The 21,520-nt window shown below is 49.2% G+C and overlaps 1 protein-coding gene across 3 annotated transcripts in view; it reads left to right on the forward strand.

Annotated features, from left to right (window-relative positions):
- The window catches only part of LOC140390336 (hepatic and glial cell adhesion molecule-like), a 46,266-nt gene that overhangs the window by 11,980 nt on the left and 12,766 nt on the right, over window positions 1–21,520 (forward strand). For all 3 annotated transcript variants that reach the window (XM_072475410.1, XM_072475409.1, XM_072475411.1), the window contains exon 2: window positions 20,234–20,539. In XM_072475410.1, the coding sequence (XP_072331511.1) occupies window positions 20,234–20,539 (306 nt within the window). The remainder of the gene's footprint in view (window positions 1–20,233; window positions 20,540–21,520) is intronic.

The raw sequence follows: 21,520 nt of genomic DNA on the forward strand, positions 1-21,520 counted from the left end.
TTCAATCCAGCTGGATTTGCAGCTCTGCTTCAGTCCATCTTTGCAGCGGCGGGAGACCGTGTTCAGTTCCCTCCTTGAGCAGGAAGCAGCTGGAATCTCGGAGTTGTTGTTAATCAGACTCCAGTCTGCAGCAAGTCTTGAGAGTGGCTGTGATCAGAGCGCGGGGGCGTTCCTGTATCAGGGCTGCGGATTTATGGATAGACCGGGATTTACTGTCAATGTTCTACCTCGGCGGCCATGCCTTTAAACTGATGGATGCAGGATAGGGAAGTACATTGGGAAAAGCTGTGAGACCGGGTCCTCCAGGAGGGGAGGCCCAGGAAACACAGTTGGAAATGTGTACCTGGAGCTCATGGAGTTACTTCGTGCTGCCGGGGCGGAGTCAGCACTGACCCGGGGGGGGTTTATTTCAGGGTGAAACGTGTTCCAGTGATTACCAGACTGCGGGTCACAGAGACGGGGTGGGATTGTGAGCCCCTCGCCTCTACCTCCTCCGAAACAGGGCACGGGGTTGTGAGTCTTCTTCCTCGTCCTCCAAAACGGGGTTGTGGGGCCCCTCCTTCCTCCCCTCAGAAAGAAGCCGATCCCGAGGCCCAGACCTTTCGCGAACGACAGACCGGGTGGTGGACAGGAGATTTTGTAAACCTCTTGTGCAGCCCGAAAAGACCTACCAGTCCCACGTTTGCATCGACTAGCGGGGCCCGTGAGGAATGGCGGGCCTGTTGGGTCCAGGGTTAGGTCACAACGTCGCCATCTTTATACGGGTTAGTTGCAGTACGGCGCAGGCGCGGCAGCCATCTTTCTATGGGGAATGTACAATCGGACACGTGGGCGTCCATCTTTGTAAGGGGCAATGGGCTACGAGGTGTCATTGTGGGAGGAGAGATTTTCACAGACTTGTGTCTTGTGTTATGTACTCTGGGATAACACAAACTGCAACTCGATGCAGCTTTGACCAAAAGATACTGCAGACTTTGAAGTGAGTTCAATGTGATTTATTGAACCATTAGCACAGTTCTCTATGAGTTTGACTCTGCTAATCTAAGTGTAGTAGCTCAGTTTAACTGAACTAGCCTTGCTCTAAGCCACGTGATGGAGGTGTGATACTGTACATGCACCCTGTCTCACTCTGTAGATGTTCATCAGTGGAAAGAGGTGTGTGAGTGCCGCGTCCCTTTTGTAGTGAGATACCACCCCTGAGTGTCCTGACTGCTCATTGGTCATGTCCTATTCTATGTGTTCATTAGCTGGATGTCTGCCTATCATCTGCATGTTTGCATATCATGACAGTGTCATCGTCTGAGGTTTAGCTGAAAACTACCTCGCATTCTTCAGAACACATTGTCATATGATTAACATAGAATTTACAGTGCAGAAGGAGGCCATTCGGCCCATCGAGACTGCACCAGCTCTTGGAAAGAGCACCTGTCCCAAGGTCAACACCTCCACCCGATCCCCATAACCCAGTAACCCCACCCAACACTAAGGGCAATTTTGGACACTAAGGGCAATTTATCATGGCCAATCCACCTAACCTGCATATCTTTGGACTGTGGGAGGAAACCAGAGCACCCGGAGGAAACCCACGCACACACGGGGAGGATGTGCAGACTCTACACAGACAGTGACCCAAGCCGGAATCAAACTTGGGACCCTGGAGCGGTGAAGCAATTGTGCTATCCACAATGCTACCATGCTGTCGAATGTGAAGTTCATAAGATATATGAGCAGAATTAGGCCATTGCACCCATCGAGTCTGCTCCGCCATTCTATCATGGCTGATATACTCCTCATCTGCTACCTACAATGTGACACACCGAAGAACTGAATTGCAAAATCAGCCAGAGCATAGCATCTCCACCCTAGAACACATGACCTAGGAGCAGCGATAGGCAGTTTAGCCTCCCGAGCCTAACACCCTCCATGTGCTCATGGCTGACCCCATCCTTGCCTCAATTCCACTGTCCTCCCCATTCTCCATAACCCTTCAACCCATTACCAATTAAAAATCTGTCGAACCCCTCTTTACATTTACCCACTGTTCCTGCATCCACCGCACTCTAGCGAATTCCACGGATTCACTACACTTTGGGAGAAGTAATTTTTCCTCAAATCTGTTTTAAATTTGCTACCTCTTATTCTAAGATTATGAACTCCCGTTTTAGAATGCCCCACAAGAGGAAGCATCAGCTCCTCATCTACTTTATCCATATCTTTTAGCATCTTGTGTACCTCAATTAGATCTCCACTCATTCTTCTAAGCTCTCGAGAGAATAGGCCTAAACTGTTCAATCTCTCTTCATACGACAAACCCCTCATTTCTGGAATCAATCCAGTGAACCTCCTCTGAACTGCTTCAAATGCCACTACATTTGTCCTCAAATAAGTGCACCAAAACTGTGCACAATACTCCAGGTGTGGTCTTACCAATGCCTTTTATCGTTGTAACAACACTTCCTTACTTTGATACTCAATTCCTTTGTGCCAGATGTAGGCATTTGGTCCATGGGAGGTGTGTTTCCAACATTAACTTGGTTAGCTGCGTCTTTAGGGTGCTATTCATTCTTTCCACCATCCCTGAGCTCTGGGGGTGCCACGGTGTATGCAGATCCCATTGTATTCCCAAGGTTTCACAAATTAATTGATGCACCTTGGATGTAAAATGAGTCCCTCGGTCGGAGTCAATGGACTCAATAACCCCATATCGTGGGATAATTTGTTCTAGCAGTATCTTTCCCACTGCCTGGGCCGTGGCCGTGACGGTGGGCAAGGCCTCCACCCATCGGGTGTAGTAGTCCACTATTACCAAGATGTATCTCCATTTCTGGACCAAAGGAAGTTCTGTAAAATCTATCTGTATTCTTTGGAAGGGGCGGATGGCCAATTTCCGACCCCCTTTTACGGTCTTTCGCATATTCTTTTTGTTTACCTTCTGGCATATTATGCATCGATCGCCTACCTGCTTAGCTAGTGTGTGGATTCCAGGACAAGCATATACCCGCAGAAAGGCATCACAGAGAGCTTGGGTGCCCCAATGTGACTGGGAGTGTATCTGTCCCAAGAGTTCCCTGGATATTTCCTTGTTTAATACTTGTCGCCCGTCTGTTAGTCTCCACTCCCCTTTTTCATTTTTAGTTGCTCCTAACTCCTTCATTTGTTGTTGCTCCACAAGTGTGAAGACAGGTTCTTTAGTAATCTCTAATGATGTGGGGATGAGACTCGTTATTTTAATGGTGTCTCCCATGGCAGCCTGCCTGGCCTCTTCATCAGCCAGTCTATTTCCTCGGACCTCCAGGGAGTTCCCTCCCTGGTGTCCGGGAACATGGACCACTGCTATTTCCTCCGGTAACTGGAGCGCGCTCTATCAATTTTTCGTGGGCCAATCCTTTCCCTCTGGTGGTTATCATTCCCCTGTCCTTCAATATTTTTCCAAACATATGTACTACCCCAAAGGCATATTTGGAGTCGGTCTCTACCGCTCCATGCTCTCCCTTCAGTAACTCCAAAGCCCTTAATAATGCATATAACTCTCAAGTCTGTGCTGACCAATCGTTTGGCAATCTCCCTGTCTCAACTCTGTTCAGTGCTTTCCCATCCACTATTGCGTATCCACTGTGTCTCTTCCCGTTTATGCATCGGGATGATCTGTCAATAAACCATCTATTCCCCTCAGGCAGTGGTTCCTCTCCCAAGTCCTCCCTACTTTTTGTTTGGTATTCAATTAAATCTAGGCAGTTATGTTCTGGGTCTCCTTCCTCCTCCGGCCCACTAAATAGGAATTGTGAGGGGTTTACACTCCTATCTGTTATCATTTTTAGATCATCCCTTTCCATTAAGATTGCCTCGTATTTTAGAATTCAGGAGTCGGTGAGCCATCTGTGGGATCTCTGTGTCAGGATTGTATGTACCGTATGTGGGGTTGCTATGATTAATTCGCCGCCGAAAGTGAGTTTACGGCTTTCTTCCACGAGCCGCTGTAGCGGCCACTGCTTGGACGCACAGTGGCCATCCGCGGGACACAGGATCCAATACTTTCGACAAGAATGCTACTGGCCTTTTGTCCCCTCCCCACTTTTGGGTCAGAACCCCCATTGCCGTTCCACCTTCCACATTAACGTAGAGGTAAAAGGGCTTCTCCAAACATGGGAGAGAGAGCACTGGTGCCCTTATCAGGCTTTGTCTTAGTTCATCATATCTCTCTTTTTCTTCCTGTTTCCATTTCAATTCCTTTACTTTCTCTGCCATTTTGTCATATAGGAACTTCGTTTTTGATGCAAAATTCTCGATCCAAATTCTGCAGTATCCTATTAAACCTAAAAATTTCCTAATTTCCTTGATAGTGCGTGGTAAAGGGAGAGAGCTTATTCCTTCTATGCGTTCATAGAATTTACAGTGCAGAAGTAACCCCACCCAACACTAAGGGCAATTTTGGACACTAAGGGCAATTTATCATGGCCAATCCACCTAACCTGCCCATCTTTTGGACTGTGGGATGAAACCGGAGCACCCGGAGGAAACCCATGCACACACTGGGAGGATGTGCAGACTCCGCACAGACAGTGACCCAAGCCGGAATCGAACCTGGGACCCTGGAGCTGTGAAGCAATTGTGCTATCCACAATGCTACCGTGCTTCAGAGTTTATCCGTCCTTTTCCTTCACTTACTAAATGGCCCAAATACTTGATTTTTTTCAACAAACCGGCGCTTGTTTTTGGACACCCTCAAACCTTTTTCTCCGAGGAAATTTAGCAACTCTATAGTCCCCTTTGTGACCGCTGTTGTTTTGTCCAAGCCGGACAGTAGCAGGTCATCCACATATTGCAATAATTGGGTCCCCTGCTTGTTACTATATTCCTCTAGTACTTGTTCTAGCACTTGCCCAAACAAGTTAGGTGACTCGGTGAATCCCTGGGGTAGAACTTTCCACCTATATTGTTGCTTCCGTCGGGTGTATGAGGGGCATAGACAGAGTGGATAGTCAGAGGCTTTTCCCCAGGGTAGAGGGGTCAATTGCTAGGGGGCATAGGTATAAGGTGAGAGGGGCAAGGTTTAGAGTAGATGTACGAGGCAAGTTTTTTACGCAGAGGGTAGTGGGTGCCTGGAACTCGCTACCGGAGGAGGTGGTGGAAGCGGGGACGATAGTGACATTTAAGTGGCATCTTGACAAATACATGAATAGGATGGGAATAGAGGGATACGGACCCAGGAAGTGTAGAAGATTGTAGTTTAGTCGGGCAGCATGGTCGGCACGGGCTTGGAGGGCCGAAGGGCCTGTTCCTGTGCTTTACATTTCTTTGTTCTTTGTGTATGGATTCTCCCATTCAAAGGCAAAAATATCTCTGCTTTTCTCATCAAGTGGGCAGCTCCAGAATGCATCTTTTAGATCCACCACACTGAATCATTTATGGGCATGGGGAATTTGCCCCATAATGGTATATGGGTTTGGCACCACAGGATGGCGCTTTTCCACTATTTTGGCCAGCTCTCTCAGATCTTGCACCATCCGATACGTTCCGTCAGACTTCTTGACTGGTAATATGGGGGTATTATATGGGGACATGCAGGGCTCCACCACTCCTACCTCCAATATTTCTATCACTGGTTGGAGTCCCTTCCGCCCTTCCATTGAGATGGGGTACTGTCTTACACGGACTGGTTCACATCCGGCTTTCAGGCTGATCTTTAGTGGGGGTATATGTAACCCTCCCCGATTGCCCTCCCCGGCCCAGACCATGAGGTTTATTTCCTCTTCGTCTTGGTCCATCAGAACGTACATTTTCACTACTACGTTTCCATTTTCCGGGGCCGTCCCTAGTTTTAATTGCACTTGCAGATCTCGGCCCATTAAATTCATCCCTGCTTATGGAATTAATATTAAGGTTTCAGTTGCTCCTCTCGTTTGGTATTTAACGAGTACGTCCTCTATTTCTGGGGCTATTAATGCTTTTCCCCCTACTCCCGCAATTTTAATTTTTCCCTTTCCTGTGTTCATTCCTTTTGGTATATGCATAATACTTGATCTTTCTGCCCCTGAATCTACCATAAATACCACTTCCTCTCCCCGGGGTCCCACTTTCAAATTAACCAAGGGCTCCCTTCTGTATCCTTCTAACCCCAGGGAGTGGAGCCCCTGACCCCCCCCTATTCATCCTCTTCCATCATGGCGCATACTTTCGCCTCCTTCTTTCTCTTTGGGCAATCTCTTTTAAAGTGTCCTTCCTCATCACAATAATAACATTTCATGGGTCCTGTCTCCCAATTTCCTGGTCCTTGTCCTCCTCTTCCTCTACCTCTGCCTCTGCCTCTTCCCCTCCCCCGTTGTCCTTGTTGACCCCCCTGCCTCTACCTGGGGTCTCCCTCGTCCACTTCTTTTCCACAACCTGCTCTACCGCCTACATCATCATCTTCGCCTTACCCTTCGCCTTCTCGTCTTCCCTTCTCACATATACTTTCTGTGCTTCCTTTAGTAACTCGTTCATTGATTTGTCATTCCAGTCTTCCAACTTTTCTAATTTCTTTTTAACATCTGGCCACGATTTAGTGACAAAGTTAGCTCTCAAGACTTGCTGCCCAGCTTCTTATTCTTGGTCAATGCCTGAGTATTGTTGTATATTCTGCCTTAACCTTTGGAGGAATATTGCCGGGGCCTCATCTTTTTCCTGTCTATTCTCAAATGATTTCTCGAAATTCTGTCCCTTTGGGACCGATTCTCTTATCCCTTTTACAATTAACTTTCTGTAATCTATCATATCTTGTCTCCCCGCTTGTGTTTGTTGGTCCCATGCGGGTCGGGCAATTGGAAATTTTGTGTCCCCTGGTATTGCCGGGACGTTCCCTACAGCGGGGTTTTCTCTTTCCCAAATCCTCATTCCTGCTTGTCTTACCATTTGCCTCTCGTCTGGGGTTAAGAGATTCTCCAGAATGGCCTGCATTTCGTCCCGGGAATATATATTGGGTCCAAGGAATTGATCTAATTGTTCAGCCACTGTCAGGGGTCCTCCAGCAGGTTTTTTCATTTCTTTCTTGAAACTTCTTACTTCAGTACTTGTTAGGGGCACGTTCACAAATCCCAAGTTACTGTCACCCCTGGGTACCTCCCTCAAGGGGAACAGCGCCGTTGGACGGGTGCTTGGTAGAGGGACATTTTTGACATCGTCCTTTAACTGCTGGACGTCTGTTTTTCTTGACCTTGGGATCGTCCCCATTCCCCCTGGTTGATCATTATGGGCCCCTGTTTCTGTTGAAGGAGTGTGGGGCCCTTGTATTATGTCCGGAGGAGGATTTATGGGCTGAGGATGGTTTCTGGGCACCGGTTGCAGTGGGGGAAGCGGAGGAGGATTTATGGGCGCCTGTTGGTCTGCCAGTTGTGGCTGATTATTCTGAGGGGGCGCATTGGGCTGCAGATAGGGCGGTGGCAGACTGTCTAAACAGTCCCACTGAGGGGGAGGTTCTTGGTCTTTCTTCCCTTTAACTTTCAAGTTAAACATATTGGTGACCACCATCCAACAAGCGGCATAACTACTTTCTTCGGGTTTAATGGGTGACTTACTGTTAACGTAAATATTTAACTGTTGGCACACCCAATCCTCGTCTGATCCATATTTTGGCCATAAAATTGAGGGTGGTGCTATTGGTTCTTCTGGCCATCTGTAGTAACAATACCGGATCATCTTTTCATTTGACTTCCCCTTAGTACAAGAAGTGTCACCCCAAGTTTGTAACATTCGCCCCAACGGCCTATCGGGCGGGATTTCTGGATTAGTTTTTCCATCCTTTTCCTTTTTACTGGGTTTACTACCCATGTCTAATCCTTAATCCTGCGTTACTTAATTAACCTGGACCTTGTTTCCTTAAGACAACAAATTCCGTCGTCTTCCCACCGTCGCCCGAGGAATACTTAATAGTCAATTTTCTTACCCAGGTCTTGTGCACAAGAATTGCTCGACAGTCTACTTTTTCCTGGTTCGTCTCCCTCTTGCTTCTAGAGTCCTCTGGTCCGGGCCGCGTCACTTCGTCAGCCCGAGAGCAGTGATTTCAGAGACTACCGAAATCGGTAGGACGCGTCGTCTCGTCACTCCTCGATCCCGGCTACTGGCAGAGCGCCGTTGGGATCCCGGACGAGCCCCGAAGTTTGTGAGATGTGGATGTGCTCACAATCACTGACACCAAGGACAAAGTCGTAGAAGCAAGTTCCTTTATTAGTTTCGAGTCTGCAGAGTCGGGTGCCTCCACTAGAGAAGCACACTCTACGGCAATTGTTCTATCCCTTTTATCCTAATCCCGTCAGCCCAGTCCCCTCTCCTCTTGCCTGATCGGTTCAGGTTGTCGAGGTTCACATTCTTTCCGGTACGCCTACCATCTGTTACATTGCATGTTCACGTTAACATTAGTTGCTCGCCACATCCTGTTATCTCCACATCCTGTGGCCCATTCTAATGATTTAATCAAACCTCATCCCTCACAATGGCCCCTTCTAATGATTTAATCAAACCTTATCCCTCACAACCTTGAGCCCATTGTCCTGGGATGGCCTTTCAACAGCCTTTTTCCTGTGTTACTTTTGCAAAGTCTGGGCTGCAGCTTTCTGTGTATCTGTAGCCTGTCTGTACCTGACTTTGAACATTTTTCCCTGCGGTCTTTGCGGGAGGCCATTTTAGATGGCCACATATCCCTCCTCTTATCCTGAACTCGAAGCATGGTAGATCACAGACTCGGACCAATACCTGCCCAGCATCCCAAGTCATCTGTCGGTCAAGTAAGGCCCCAACACTGACACACAGTACATAACATCATACAGAAGAATTAACACAATTACATAAATGAAACATGTCCTTATCAAATGCAAACAGGTAAACTAAACTAAGGTAACAAATATAAACAAATGTCTGTAACAATTTACAGACAAGTAAAACAAATAAGAGTTCGAACAAAATTTGTTACTTAGCGCAAAAACAAGTATGAGCCCAAGAGATCCTCTAATTTGGCTGTAGTGAAGGGGCCCGTGTGGCAAACATGGGTCCCAATTCCTGACGTCTCGTTACCTTAGCTTTCAACCTACGGAATTGAATTGTGAGGGTGAGGTATACGAAGGTGAACAGAATCAGGATTACAGCCATATGTGTGAGAGAAGGTGCGCAGTGGGGTGTATTTGAATGTTTGAGTCCCAGAAATCATCCCACCAAGTGATGGCCTTGATTTCTGCGATTTGTCGTGTGACATCCTGAGTTTGCTGGATCACTTTGGTGAAAGTTTTGTTTAGGTTTAGTGTCATACTCTTCGTAATAATCCCCCAGGTTTTGCTGGAGCTCGTCAGTGGCGTTGATGTCCTTTTGTGTATCTCAATTAAATGTGTGAGGCCCACTCTGGCCGGCATGTCAGGTTTGATGCAGAATGTGTTGTTGATGATGTCGGAATGTGCTATGCTGTATTGGTGTTGTTTCAGTGAGGTAGTCAGGCAATACTACCCTGCTCCCTTATATGCTACCCGAGTCGTGTCTGTCTGGACTGCGTGCCTCCATGGTGCAGTTTAAAGTGGTATTTGTCCGAAAGCCACACACTGCATGCTCGTTTAAATAGACTGGGTATGGACATGCGATGATCTTGTCAGTTTGCTGATATCTATTCCGAGTGGGGCCTGTGAGCCTCATTTCCTTCTCCACTGTGCACGGTAGAGTGCCATCATGTCCTATCTAAATGTTGTCACGAATTGTTCCTATATTGTCAACCTTGAAAACCCTGTTATGATGGAGTGCCCTATGATCGTTCCTTTTCTAAAATAAATTTAGAGGACCCAATTAATTTTTTTCCAATTAAGGGCCAATTTAATGTGGCCAATCCACCTCGCCTGCACATCTTTGGGTTGTGGGGGCGAAACCCATGCAAACACAGGGAGAATGTGCAAACTCCACAAAGACAGTGAACCAGAGCCGGGATCGACCCTGGGACCTCGACGCCGTGAGGTGCTAACCCACTGTGACACCGTGCTGTCCTCCTAAGATCATTCCCAAGGCTTTTCCTGGAGTCCACCTGCAGTCATCATTGGACCATACTTTTGTTAATTGCCTTTTCCATCTGTTCATCACTAATCCATGATGGAACCTGTCCCTATGGACCGGATCTAAATTTTCTCTTAGCTGCTTGATCCTCCACTGCCCTTAGATTCTATTGAGGGTTTGGTTCTGCTGCTGGTCATTGTCCTCCATATTCTCCTTTTATGATTTGATTAATGGTCCTAGTATGTCCTTCTAACACAGCTACCATGTGGCTGTAAGCTGCGTTCCTGGTCAGTTCTTCCTCAGCATCTTGCTGGTTATCTTTGTTAATTGAGTTTAGGGTCTGTTTAACCTGGCGGGTCAGGAGTCTTGAGTTTATTATCCAAATTGGCCCAACCAAGCGCTGAATTGTTGAGACTCCTGCCCCATAAGCTGTGGCTGTGTCATTTACCAGTCCTCTCTTTACCCTGTCCTGCCTCTCGTCTATCCCTATCTTGCGACCTAGTAGCCTACGGATCAAGTGGAGGTATAATCATTTTACTTGGGGAGAGCACCACTCTGGCAGTTGGTGCTATATCTACCACAACTACCAATTTGTTGTAGGTGTTGTCCTACATAGGATTTTCCCTGTGTATTTTAGTACTAATCCATTTTGTGGTCCGGGGGTGGCTGAAGGACAAGTGGAGTGGTGTGCGTCTGGGCCCTGTCCTGATCTCGTACAGGGTGAAGTTGTCCTCTTGAGTGTCCCGGGAATCTTTGTCCAAGTTCCAATCCTTTCTCGAGACTATTAGCTAAATATCCAATTTTGGGATACCCGTTGCTTGAAAATCCCCACCAATCCCCATTTTACTGTGACACTCCTGCAACATTCAGGTGAGGTCCCGTTGGGCTTTTTACATATAGTGGTTGTCGGGATAGTGGTTGTCGAGTGAGACTGAGAGCAGAATTGCTTTTGAGGACGTGCCGCAGCAGTTGAAGAGTGTGTGGTCCCGGGCAGGGTGGGGGAAATGCCATTGTCCACTACCTGAGTGTGTTAAAGAGTGGAACAATTGTAGGCCCCCAGGAGAGAGTGGGGGAAATGCCGCTCCCCTCTCTCCTGGGTTAGAATATATCAATTGCTGTGACGAGTGAGCAATTGTGTGGCACCGAGATTTCCACAGGATAGGGCGGGGGAAAGGCGGTGATTCCTACCTCGGTGTGAATATAACCATTGCACTGTGAATATAACCATCACACTGACCAGTGAACAATTGTGTGGTTGATGACCGACAGTAAATACAGACAGTGAGCAGTTGGCTGGGCCAGTGAGTGTCCAGGACAGATAGTGAGTATGACAATTGCATGGTTGTCTGGCCAGATGCAAACTGTGTGTTTGGAGGGGCTGTTTAGCACAGGGGTAAATCACTGGCTTTGAAAGCAGACCAGCAGCACGGTTCGATTCCCGTAACAGCCTCCCCGAACAAGCGCCGGAATGTGGTGACTAGGGGCTTTTCACAGTAACTTCATTTGAAGCCTACTTGTGACAATAAGCGATTTTCCTTCATTTCATTCAAATGAAATGAAATTGTGGTGATTGTAAATCTGTGTAGATGCAATACAACTGAGCAAGCACTAGAGGGAACATGAGAGAGATTATAAATACACAGGAACAGGAAGTCAGGACACACTTCACAGAAACGGGAGCTGGTAGCAAGACACACTGGCAGCACAGATGTAACATTGGTTTAAGCACTGAAGAGAAACAAACTCACAATAAAGCATCTACTTCAACTTTGAGACTCTTGCTTTATTAAGACACGAGGAACAACACCGAAATTGAAATGACCATCACTTACTGTCACAAGTAGGCTTCAAATGAAGTTACTGTGAAAAGCCCCTAGTCGCCACATTCCAGCACCTGTTCGGGGAGGCTGGTATGGGAATTGAACCGTGCTGCTGGCCTGCCTTGGTCTGCTTTCAAAGCCAGTAATTTAGCCCTGTGCTAAACAGCCCCTTAGATGCGTGAATGCCAGACACAGCACACAATAGTGTTGGGGTCTGTGATGGGTGTGAATGCCAGCGATAAGGGCAGACATAGAACTGTGGAGTGGCAACAGTGGATGTGGGTGAGAAGACCGGACGTGTCTTAGATGATTAGTGGGGAAACAAATTCAGGAACAGTATGCATGAGCACGAGGCACGAGACAGTTCGGAAGTGATAGGGTGATAGGTTCAGCCAAACATGGCCTTGAAGATGTTTAAAAATACTGCTGTGCAAGGGTGGTGCAGTGGTTAGCACTCTGCCTCATGACGCCGAGGTCCCAGGCTCGATCCTGGCTCTGGGTCACTGTCCCTGTGACTTATGCACATTCTCCCCCTCTTTGCGTGGGTTTCGACCCCACAACCCAAAGATTGGTAGGATAGATGGATTGGACACGCTAAATTGCCCCTTAATTGAAAAAATGAATTGGGTAATCTAAATTTTAAAAAAAAGTACTGTTGTGTGCATGGAGCACAGATGATGGGGCAGGTTCCATCAGAAATTCTTGCATCTGGGACTTCCGGGTGCGGCAATGACCAGCTGAGTCGCACGTTTCGGCATCTCCCGTTGGAACGGACTTTTGGGCTCTTAATAGGAGCCCCAACGGCAATTTAAACGGCTAAAAACACTGCGGTAAACCAGAAGGGAATCCCCCCGGACACGCATGGAAAAGGGAGAAGATAGCGGCCGGATTACGGAGGATCCTCTGGAGCAGCGGCAAGGAAGGGAAGCTCAAAGCAAGATGGCGTCGGAAGGTGGCCGTTTGTTATGGGACTGTTAAGAGTTCCTGCGGCGCTGTGTGGAAGAGCTGAAGAAGGAGTTGAAGAAGGAAGTGTTGGCCCTGATATTACAGGCGATTGAAGGGCTAAAGGAGGAGCAGAGGACCCAAGAGCTGGAGCTTTGGGTCGTGAAGGCAAAGACTGCTGAAAACGAGGATGAAATACAGGGCCTGGTGGTGAAGGCAGAAACTCACGAGGCACAGCACAAAAGGTGTGTGGAGAGGTTGGAAGCACTGGAGAATAACTAGAGGAGGAAGAATTTAAGAATCCTGGGTCTTCCCGAAGGGGCGGACATCGGGACATATGTGAGCACGATGCTTCACTTGCTAATGGGGTCGGAGGCCCCGACGGGCCCTTTGGAGGTGGAGGGAGCTTATCGAGTTCTGGCGCGAAGACCAAAGGCTGGAGAAATACCTCGAGCTATAGTGGTGAGGTTTCTCCACTACAATGACAGAGAAACGGTCCTCAGATGGGCGAAGAAAACTCTTGAGCTGTAGATGGGAGAACGCGGTGGTCCGCGTATACCAGGATTGGAGTGCGGAGGTGGCGAGAAGGAGGGCAAGTTTCAATCGGGCTAAGGCGGTGCTTCACAAAAAGAAGGTTCAGTTTGGAATGTTGCAACCGGCGAGACTGTGGGTCACACACCAAGGGAAGCACCACTACTTTGAGATGGCAGAAGAGGCATGGACATTCATTGTGGACGAGAAGCTGGAATAGTCTGGCGAGAGAAAGAGTTTCTGGGACAAAGTGGTGGGGCGAGGAAGGGGAAGGGTGGGGGGGAAGGATTTTTCAATTTGTTAATTCTGTGATCCTGTAACTTTTCTCACTTCCCCCTCCCAACATGGGGAAGAATGTGGAACTGTGGGCGCCGGGGGGAAGGAGAAGGGAAATGCACCATTAGGGGCGGGGCCGAGTGGGAAACGCGGGCTTTGTTCCCGTGCTATGGTAATTGTGGCGGGAACGGGGACGCAGGAAGGAGGGGGCCTCGCACAGTGGGGGCCGAGGACAGCCAGAGTTCGCTGACTTCTGGGAGCAACATGGGGGGTGCAACTAAGCTAGAGGGGGATCTAGCGGAGAGGGGGAGGGTTAACTGGGTTGCTGCTGCTAAGGAGAAGGGGGAGCTGTTATGGGATGGGGTGGTCGAGGCGGGAGGGCACCGTTGGTGGGATATACGGGTACGTGGGAACCGGGTGAGGAGCTGGGTTAAGAAAGAGGATGGCTAGTCGACAAGGGGGGGTAAAGAGCCCCCCAACCCGGCTGATCACGTGGAACGTGAGAGGGCTGAACGGGCCGATTAAAAGGGCACGGGTACTCGCACACCTAAAGAAATTAAATGCAGATGTGGTTATGTTGCAGGAGACGCACCTGAAACTGATAGACCAGGTCAGACTACGTAAAGGATGGGTGGGGCAGGTGTTCCATTCGGGTTTAGATGCGAAGAATAGGGGGGTGGCTATATTAGTGAGGAAACGGGTACTGTTTGAGGCAAAGACCATAGTGGGGGTAGATATGTGATGGTGAGTGGCAGATTGCAAGGGGAGGCGGTGGTTCTGGTGAACGTATACGCCCTGATCTGGGATGACGCAAATTTTATGAGGCGTATGTTGGGACATATCCCGGACCTGGAGGCGGGAAAGTTGCTAATGGGGGGAGACTTCAATACGGTGCTTGATCCAGGGCTGGACCGGTCGAGGTCCAGGACCGGGAGGAGGCCGGCAGCGGCCAGGGTGCTCAAGGACTTCATGGAGCAGATGGGAGGAGTAGATCCCTGGAGATTTAGTAGGCCTAGGAGTAAGTAGTTCTCATTTTTCTCCCATGTTCACAAAGTTTACTCACGGATAGACTTTTTTGTCTTGGGAAGGGCACTGATTCCGAAAGTGACAGGGACGGAGTATACGGCCATAGCCATTTCGGACCACGCTCCACATTGGGTAGACCTGGAGGTAGGAGAGGAAAAAGAACAGCACCCACTCTGGAGAATGGATATGGGCTTATTGGCGGATGAGGGGGTATGTCTAAGGGTGAGGGGGTGTATCGAAAGGTACTTGGAGCTTAATGACAACGGAGAGGTTCAGGTGGGAGTGGTCTGGGAGGCGTTGAAGGCGGTGGTCAGAGGGCAACTGATATCCATAAGGGCACATAAAGGGAAGCAAGAGGGTAAAGAAAGGGAGCGGTTGTTGAAAGAACTTCTGAGGGTGGACAAGCAATATGCAGAGGCACCGGAGGAGGGACTGTACAGGGAAAGACAAAGGTTACATGTGGAATTTGACCTGCTGACCACGGGTAAGGCAGAGGCACAGTGGAGGAGGGCACAGGGTGTACAGTATGAGTATGGAGAGAAGGCGAGTCGGCTATTGGCCCACCAATTGAGGAAGAGGGGAGCAGCAAGGGAGATAGGTGGGGTGAGAGATGAGGAGGGAGAGATGGAACGGGGAGCGGAGAGAGTGAACGGGGTGTTCAAGGCATTCTATGAGAGGTTATATAAGGCTCAGCCCTCTGAAGGGAAGGAGGGAATGATGTGTTTCCTGGATCAGCTGGAATTCCCGAAGGTGGAGGAGCAGGAGAGAGCGGGACTGGGAGCACAGATTGAGATGGAGGAGGTGGTAAAAGGGATTGGGAGCATGCAGGCGGGGAAGGCCCCGGGACCAGACGGATTCCCGGTGGAATTTTATAGGAAATATATGGACCTACTGGCCTCGCTTTTGACGAGAACCTTTAATGAGGCCAAGGAAAGGGGGAAGTTGCCTCCGACTATGTCGGAGGCGACGATATCGCTCCTTTGAAGAAGGAAAAAGACCTGCTGCAGTGTGGGTCCTACAGGCCCATTTCCCTTTTAAACGTAGATGCTAAGCTCCTTGCCAGGGTGATGGCGATGAGGATAGAGGACTGTGACCCGGGGGTGGTCCACGAGGATCAAACTGGGTTCGTTAAGAGGAGACAGCTGAACACAAACATACGGAGGCTGCTAGGGGTGATGATGCCGCCCCCACCAGAGGGGGAGGCGGAGATAGTGGTGGCGATGGATACCGAGAAAGCATTCGACAGAGTGGAGTGGGACTAACTGTGGGAAGTGCTGAGGAGATTTGGTTTTGGAGAAGGGTTTATTGGATGGGTACAGCTGCTGTCCAGGGCCCCGGTGGCGAGTGTGGTCACGAACAGGCAGAGGTCTGACTACTTCCGTCTTCATAGAGGGACGAGGCAGGGGTGCCCCCTGTCTCCGCTACTGTTTGCATTGGCGATTGAGCCCCTGGCCATAGCACTGAGGGGCTCCAGGAAGTGGAGGGGAGTACTCCGGGGAGGAGAAGAACACCGGGTATCATTGTATGCAGATGATTTATTGCTGTATGTTGCGGACCCAGTGGAGGGGTGCCTGAGATAATGCAGACACTCAGGGAGTTTGGGGAATTCTCGGGGTACAAATTGAATATGGGGAAGAGTGAGTTGTTTGTGGTGCATCCGGGGGAGCAGAGCAGGGGAATAGATGATTTACCGCTGAGGAAGGTAACAAGAGATTTCCGGTACTTAGGGATTCAGATAGCCAGGAGTTGGGGAACCTTACATAGGCTTAATTTAATACGATTGGTGGAACAGATGGAGGAGGATTTTAAGAGATGGGACATGGTGCCCCTGTCACTGGTGGGTAGGGTGCAGGCGGTCAAAATGGTAGTCCTCCCGAGATTCCTTTTTGTGTTTCAGTGCCTTCCGGTGATGGTCACGAAGGCTTTTTTCAAGAAAATCGAGAAAAGTGTCATGAGTTTTGTGTGGGCTGGGAAGACCCCGAGAGTGAGGAGGGGGTTCTTGCAGCGTAGCAGGGATAGGGGGGGACTGGCACCACCGAGCCTAAGTGAATACTTCTGGGCTGCCAATATCTCACTGGTGTGTAAGTGGATGGGAGAAGGGGAGGGAGCGGCGTGGAAGAGATTGGAGATGGAGTCCTGCAAAGGAACCAGCCTACAAGCACTGGCGACGGCGCCGTTGCCGTTCTCCCCGAAGAAATACACCACAAGTCCACTGTGCCTCTGCCTTACCCGTGGTCAGCAGGTCAAATTCCTCATGTAACCACATGTAACAAGGTGGTGGCAACACTGAAAATTTGGGGGCAGTGGAGACGGCATAGGGGAAGGATGGGAGCCTCGGTGCGGTCCCCGATAAGAAATAATCATAGGTTTGTCCCCGGGAGAATGGATGGGGGATTTGGAGCATGGCAGAGAGCTGGGATTGTGCAATTGAGCGATCTGTTCATAGACGGGACGTTTGCGATTCTGGGAGCGCTGACGGAAAAATATGGGTTGCCCCAAGGAATGCATTTCGGTACATGCAACTGAGGGCTTTTGCGAGGCAACAGATGAGGGAATTCCCGCAGCTCCCAACGCAGGAGATTCAAGATAGTGATCTCAGGGACATGGGTGGGGGATGGTAGGGTGTCGGATATATACAGGGAAATGAGGGACGAGGGGGAGATCATGGTGGATGATCTGAAGGGAAAATGGGGGGAAGAGATTGAGGAGGGGCTGTGGGCTGATGCCCTACGTAGGGTAAACTCGTCGTCCTCGTGCGCCAGGCTAAGCCTGATACAATTCAAGGTTTTGCACAGGGCACATATGACCGGAGCAAGGCTCAGTAAATTTTTCGGGGTAGAGGATAGGTGTGGGAGATGCTCGAGAAGCCCAGCAAACCACACCCACATGTTTTGGTCATGCCCGGCACTGCAGGGGTTCTGGGTGGGGGTGGCAAAGGTGCTTTTGAAGGTGGTGGGGGTCCGGGTCGAGCCAGGCTGGGGGTTGGCTATATTTGGGGTTGCAGAAGAGCCGGGAGTGCAGGAGGCGAGAGAGGCTGATGTTTTGGCCTTTGCGTCTCTAGTAGCCCGGCAAAGGATATTGCTTATGTGGAAGGAAGCCAAACCCCCGGGCGTGGAGACCTGGATAAACGACATGGCAGGGTTTATAAAACTAGAACGGATAAAGTTTGCGCTAAGGGGTTCGGCTCAAGGGTTCACCAGGCGGTGGCAACCTTTCATTGACTACCTCGCAGAACGATAAAGGAAATGGGAAGGTGACAGCAGCAACCCAGGGGGGAGGGGTTTGGGGGGGAGGGGGGGGGGCCTCGGGGGTAGTTTTTGTATAGATATTTGTACTTGGTTATGTATATTGGATTGTTTGATTTTATTATCTGGAGAGTTATTATTTTTGTTATGGCAGTTGCCATTTAGTTTATATATTATTTATTTATTTGTTAAAACGGTCACTGTTATTTATATTGTTTTATTGTTGTAAAAAGGGAAAACCTTTGTATTGTTTTGTTTGGCCGAAAAATTTGAATAAAATATATTTTATTTTTAAAAAAAAGAAATTCTTGCATCTTGCTTGGAGGGAGGTGTCTGAATTTCATCATCCGGACACCTCAGAACACTGCACTCTACAGCTGTTCTCGTGAGATACCCAATAGCGACTCCTCCTTGGAATCATTCGTCTCCCTTGGTCGTCAGACCCGCATCTGATGGTTGGACCCATTCATCGGATTCAAAGCCATTGCACCCTGATCCTCCAGTTCCTCCTCAACTCTAACTAAATGCCTTGTGTGTTCCCCTGTCCAAGAAGGAGTTCCTGCAAGTCTCGCCAATCATCTAAAGTGCACATCTAAAGGGGTGTCTTGTAGAGGTTCAAGCTGAGAGTGTGTCGGTGTGGGAGGGGCAGTTGGAGAGGTGGCACAAGAATGTGGGCGTGTTGGACTGGGGGTGGGGGGGGGGGGGAGTAGTCTCCCATTGCGGGAGGTGGGCATGGCTACATTGGGCTCTGTAGGTTTTGAGTTGGTTGATATGGAACCAACCAGTCTTGCCATTAGAGCTTGCTATTTTGGAGACTGAGAGGCTTACTTTTACTGCAGTAATGTCGGGGCCTGCGAATTTCGGCAGAGTTCCCGACCGCGTGGTTGACTTGTGGTCTGGGCAGTCGTGAACCCGGTATGGCGGCCGCGGACTGTGTCCAGCGGCGCCACACTCAGCTGGGACCCGTGCTGCTCGGTGGGGGGGGGGGGGTCACCTGGCGCCGCTGCTCGCCGGTCCCGGAATCGGTGAGGGGTCAGCGCTGATTTTGGCATCGTAAAACACCTGGGAATTCTCCGTTTGAGCCAGCACTTAGCCGTTGAAATGGAGAGTCCAGCCCAGGATAGCAAACAATACAGAAAAATGTCAAGCACATGGCAAAAGCATAAGCACAAAAGAAATCCCTAAACACAAACAGACAAACGGGTGATTCAAGAATTCAGGAACAAGGATCCTCGACCACAAGGTCCTTTTTTAAGCGAATTATGGGTTTAACTTTCATTGGCTTCTAATTCTTGGCTGGGACCTCCTGGTTTGTTGAAATGAATGTCTGTTACTTGGAGGATAACTTTGGAATTAAGCATTGGACATTACTTGAGATTGGTGCCTTTCATAGTTGGCTTAGCGTTTGCGTGCGCAGTCTGGCAAGTTTTCACACACTTGGCATGTTTCATAGCTTGGCGGAGACCTAACAGGGAGCACTCCGTTCTTAGTATTGAATACAATAGTTAATTTATTATGAGAAAATTATTGGTTTCCCACAGTCAAGATACTTTTAATATTTTGCTTATTAGTTAAATGCCCTTGTATAAATAAAATTTGAAATAAAACCAGGCCGGGATTCTCTGAAATGTCAGCCAAGTGTTGACGGCGACGTAAATGCGAGTGGTGTACGCCGGCGTCAACGGGCCTCCTGGTTCACTAGTTTTTTAGGGGGCTAGCACGACACCGGAGTGCCGCCTGCTGCTCCAGCACCAAAAGGCGGCCCAGCATGGCTGACGCGGGTCTGCGCATGCGCGCCACGGCCGACACAGAGCAACATGTCAGGGACCTAACAGCGGGCCCCCGCGGAAGGAGATAGGCCCCCTCCAGATCGCGGCCGCCCGCCGATCAGAAGCCCCCGGATACGGGCCTGGACCCCGTGGAGGCCCTCCCCCGGAGTCAGGTTCCCCCCGCCTCCCCCACCAGGACGTCCACAGTGACCGCGGGTCCGAGCTCCCGCCGGGTGGTACCAGGTTTGAACCACCTCGGCGGGAGTTCGGCCCATCGCCCGCGGAGAATCGCCGCAGGGCCTATTTCAGCGTCCCCCAGCCAGCGACCGTGTGGGCGCGATTGGCGCCGATTCTCCGGTAGCTGGAAAATCGGCGGCCCAGCTTTGGAGCGGCGTGGTGGGAATTTCCCGCGCCCTGGGCGATTCTACGACTCGGAGAATCCCGGCCCATGACTCTTATCAGAAACCAAAGAAGAGGAATAGAAGTTGTTAAGCTGAGTGGAACCTCGACTCTCAGAAATCCAGGTTTAGAACAGTCACTTAACACTGGCATAAATAACATGAATTGTTATTTACTCAGTTCTTTGTTTCATTGCCAGTATTTAACTAACTTTTTTTTCATCTATCAGTTGGACAGGAAGAAGTGCCTGCTGTCATTGGTTCGTCACCTTTATTGGATCCTAAAATCAGAGCGGCTCTGGGCAACAGTGATGTTATATGGGAATTCATTGGCAGTGATGCAAACCTTGTTACTATTTTGGATTACGCACCAGATATCACTACAGAGGAGCCAAATGAACAGTTCAAATCTCGTTTACATTTTAATGAGTCCACTGGCGCTCTGACAGTAATTAATGTAACACTAAGCGACAAAGGAATTTATATACTCACAGTAAATGGAAGACTGAAAAGCAGGATAATTTTGAAATTCTTCGGTAAGTAGCTTCATTACTTTGTTTTGCAGCTCATTAATTTTTTTTTCAATATAGATTTAGAGTACCCAATTATTTTTTATTCCAATTTAGGGGCTGTTTAGTGTGGCTAATCCACCGAACCACATTTTTGGGTTGTGGGGGTGAAACCCATGCAGACACTGGGAGAATGTGCAAACTCCACAAGGACAGTGACCCAGGGCCGGGATTCAAAGCCAAGTCCTCAGCGCCTCAGTCCCAGTGCTAACCACTGCACCACATGCCGCCCTTTTCACTCAGTAACTTATGAAATGTGGCACAGAATTGTTGTTGTTGATTTTGCTGAAGACAAAACTTAGATCCCTTATCCTTAAGGCAAAAAATTTAAATGCAACCTGCATGAAATTGTGGAGAGACTCGATACCAGACACAGCAAATATCCCGGAGACGACTCACTCACAGCTTGTCGCCCCCTGAGCCAAGCCACTCGAGTGTACTAATGACAATGACACCGATACAGAACGAGAAGATAAATCTAATATGACCACATCCAACCTGTACTGATGACCTCCTAGAAATGTAGGAACAGGAGCAGGTCAAACAACCATTCCAAGTGATCATGGCTGATCCTCTACCTCAAAGCCGTACCCTTGTGCTCCCCATACCCCTTGAGTGCATTAGTCTCTAAAATCTATTGTGTCTTGGCCTCCATAACCTTCTGTGGTAGATAATTCCACAGGATCACCACCCTCTGGGTGAAGAGAATTCTTCTTATTCAGTCCTAAATGGCCTATCCTGTATCCGGAGATTGTGATCCCATCATCAAAGACCCCTGCCACCCGGCTTACACTCACTTCCAATTTCTTCCATCGGGCAGGAGATACAAAAGTCTGAGAACATGCGCGACAGACTCAAAAACAGCTTCTTCCCGACTGTTACCAGACTCCTGAATGACCCTCTTGTGGACTGACCTCGTTATCACTACACCTCTGCATGCTTCACCCA

Source organism: Scyliorhinus torazame, chromosome 14 (assembly GCF_047496885.1).
Source record: "Scyliorhinus torazame isolate Kashiwa2021f chromosome 14, sScyTor2.1, whole genome shotgun sequence".
NCBI lineage: Eukaryota > Metazoa > Chordata > Chondrichthyes > Carcharhiniformes > Scyliorhinidae > Scyliorhinus > Scyliorhinus torazame.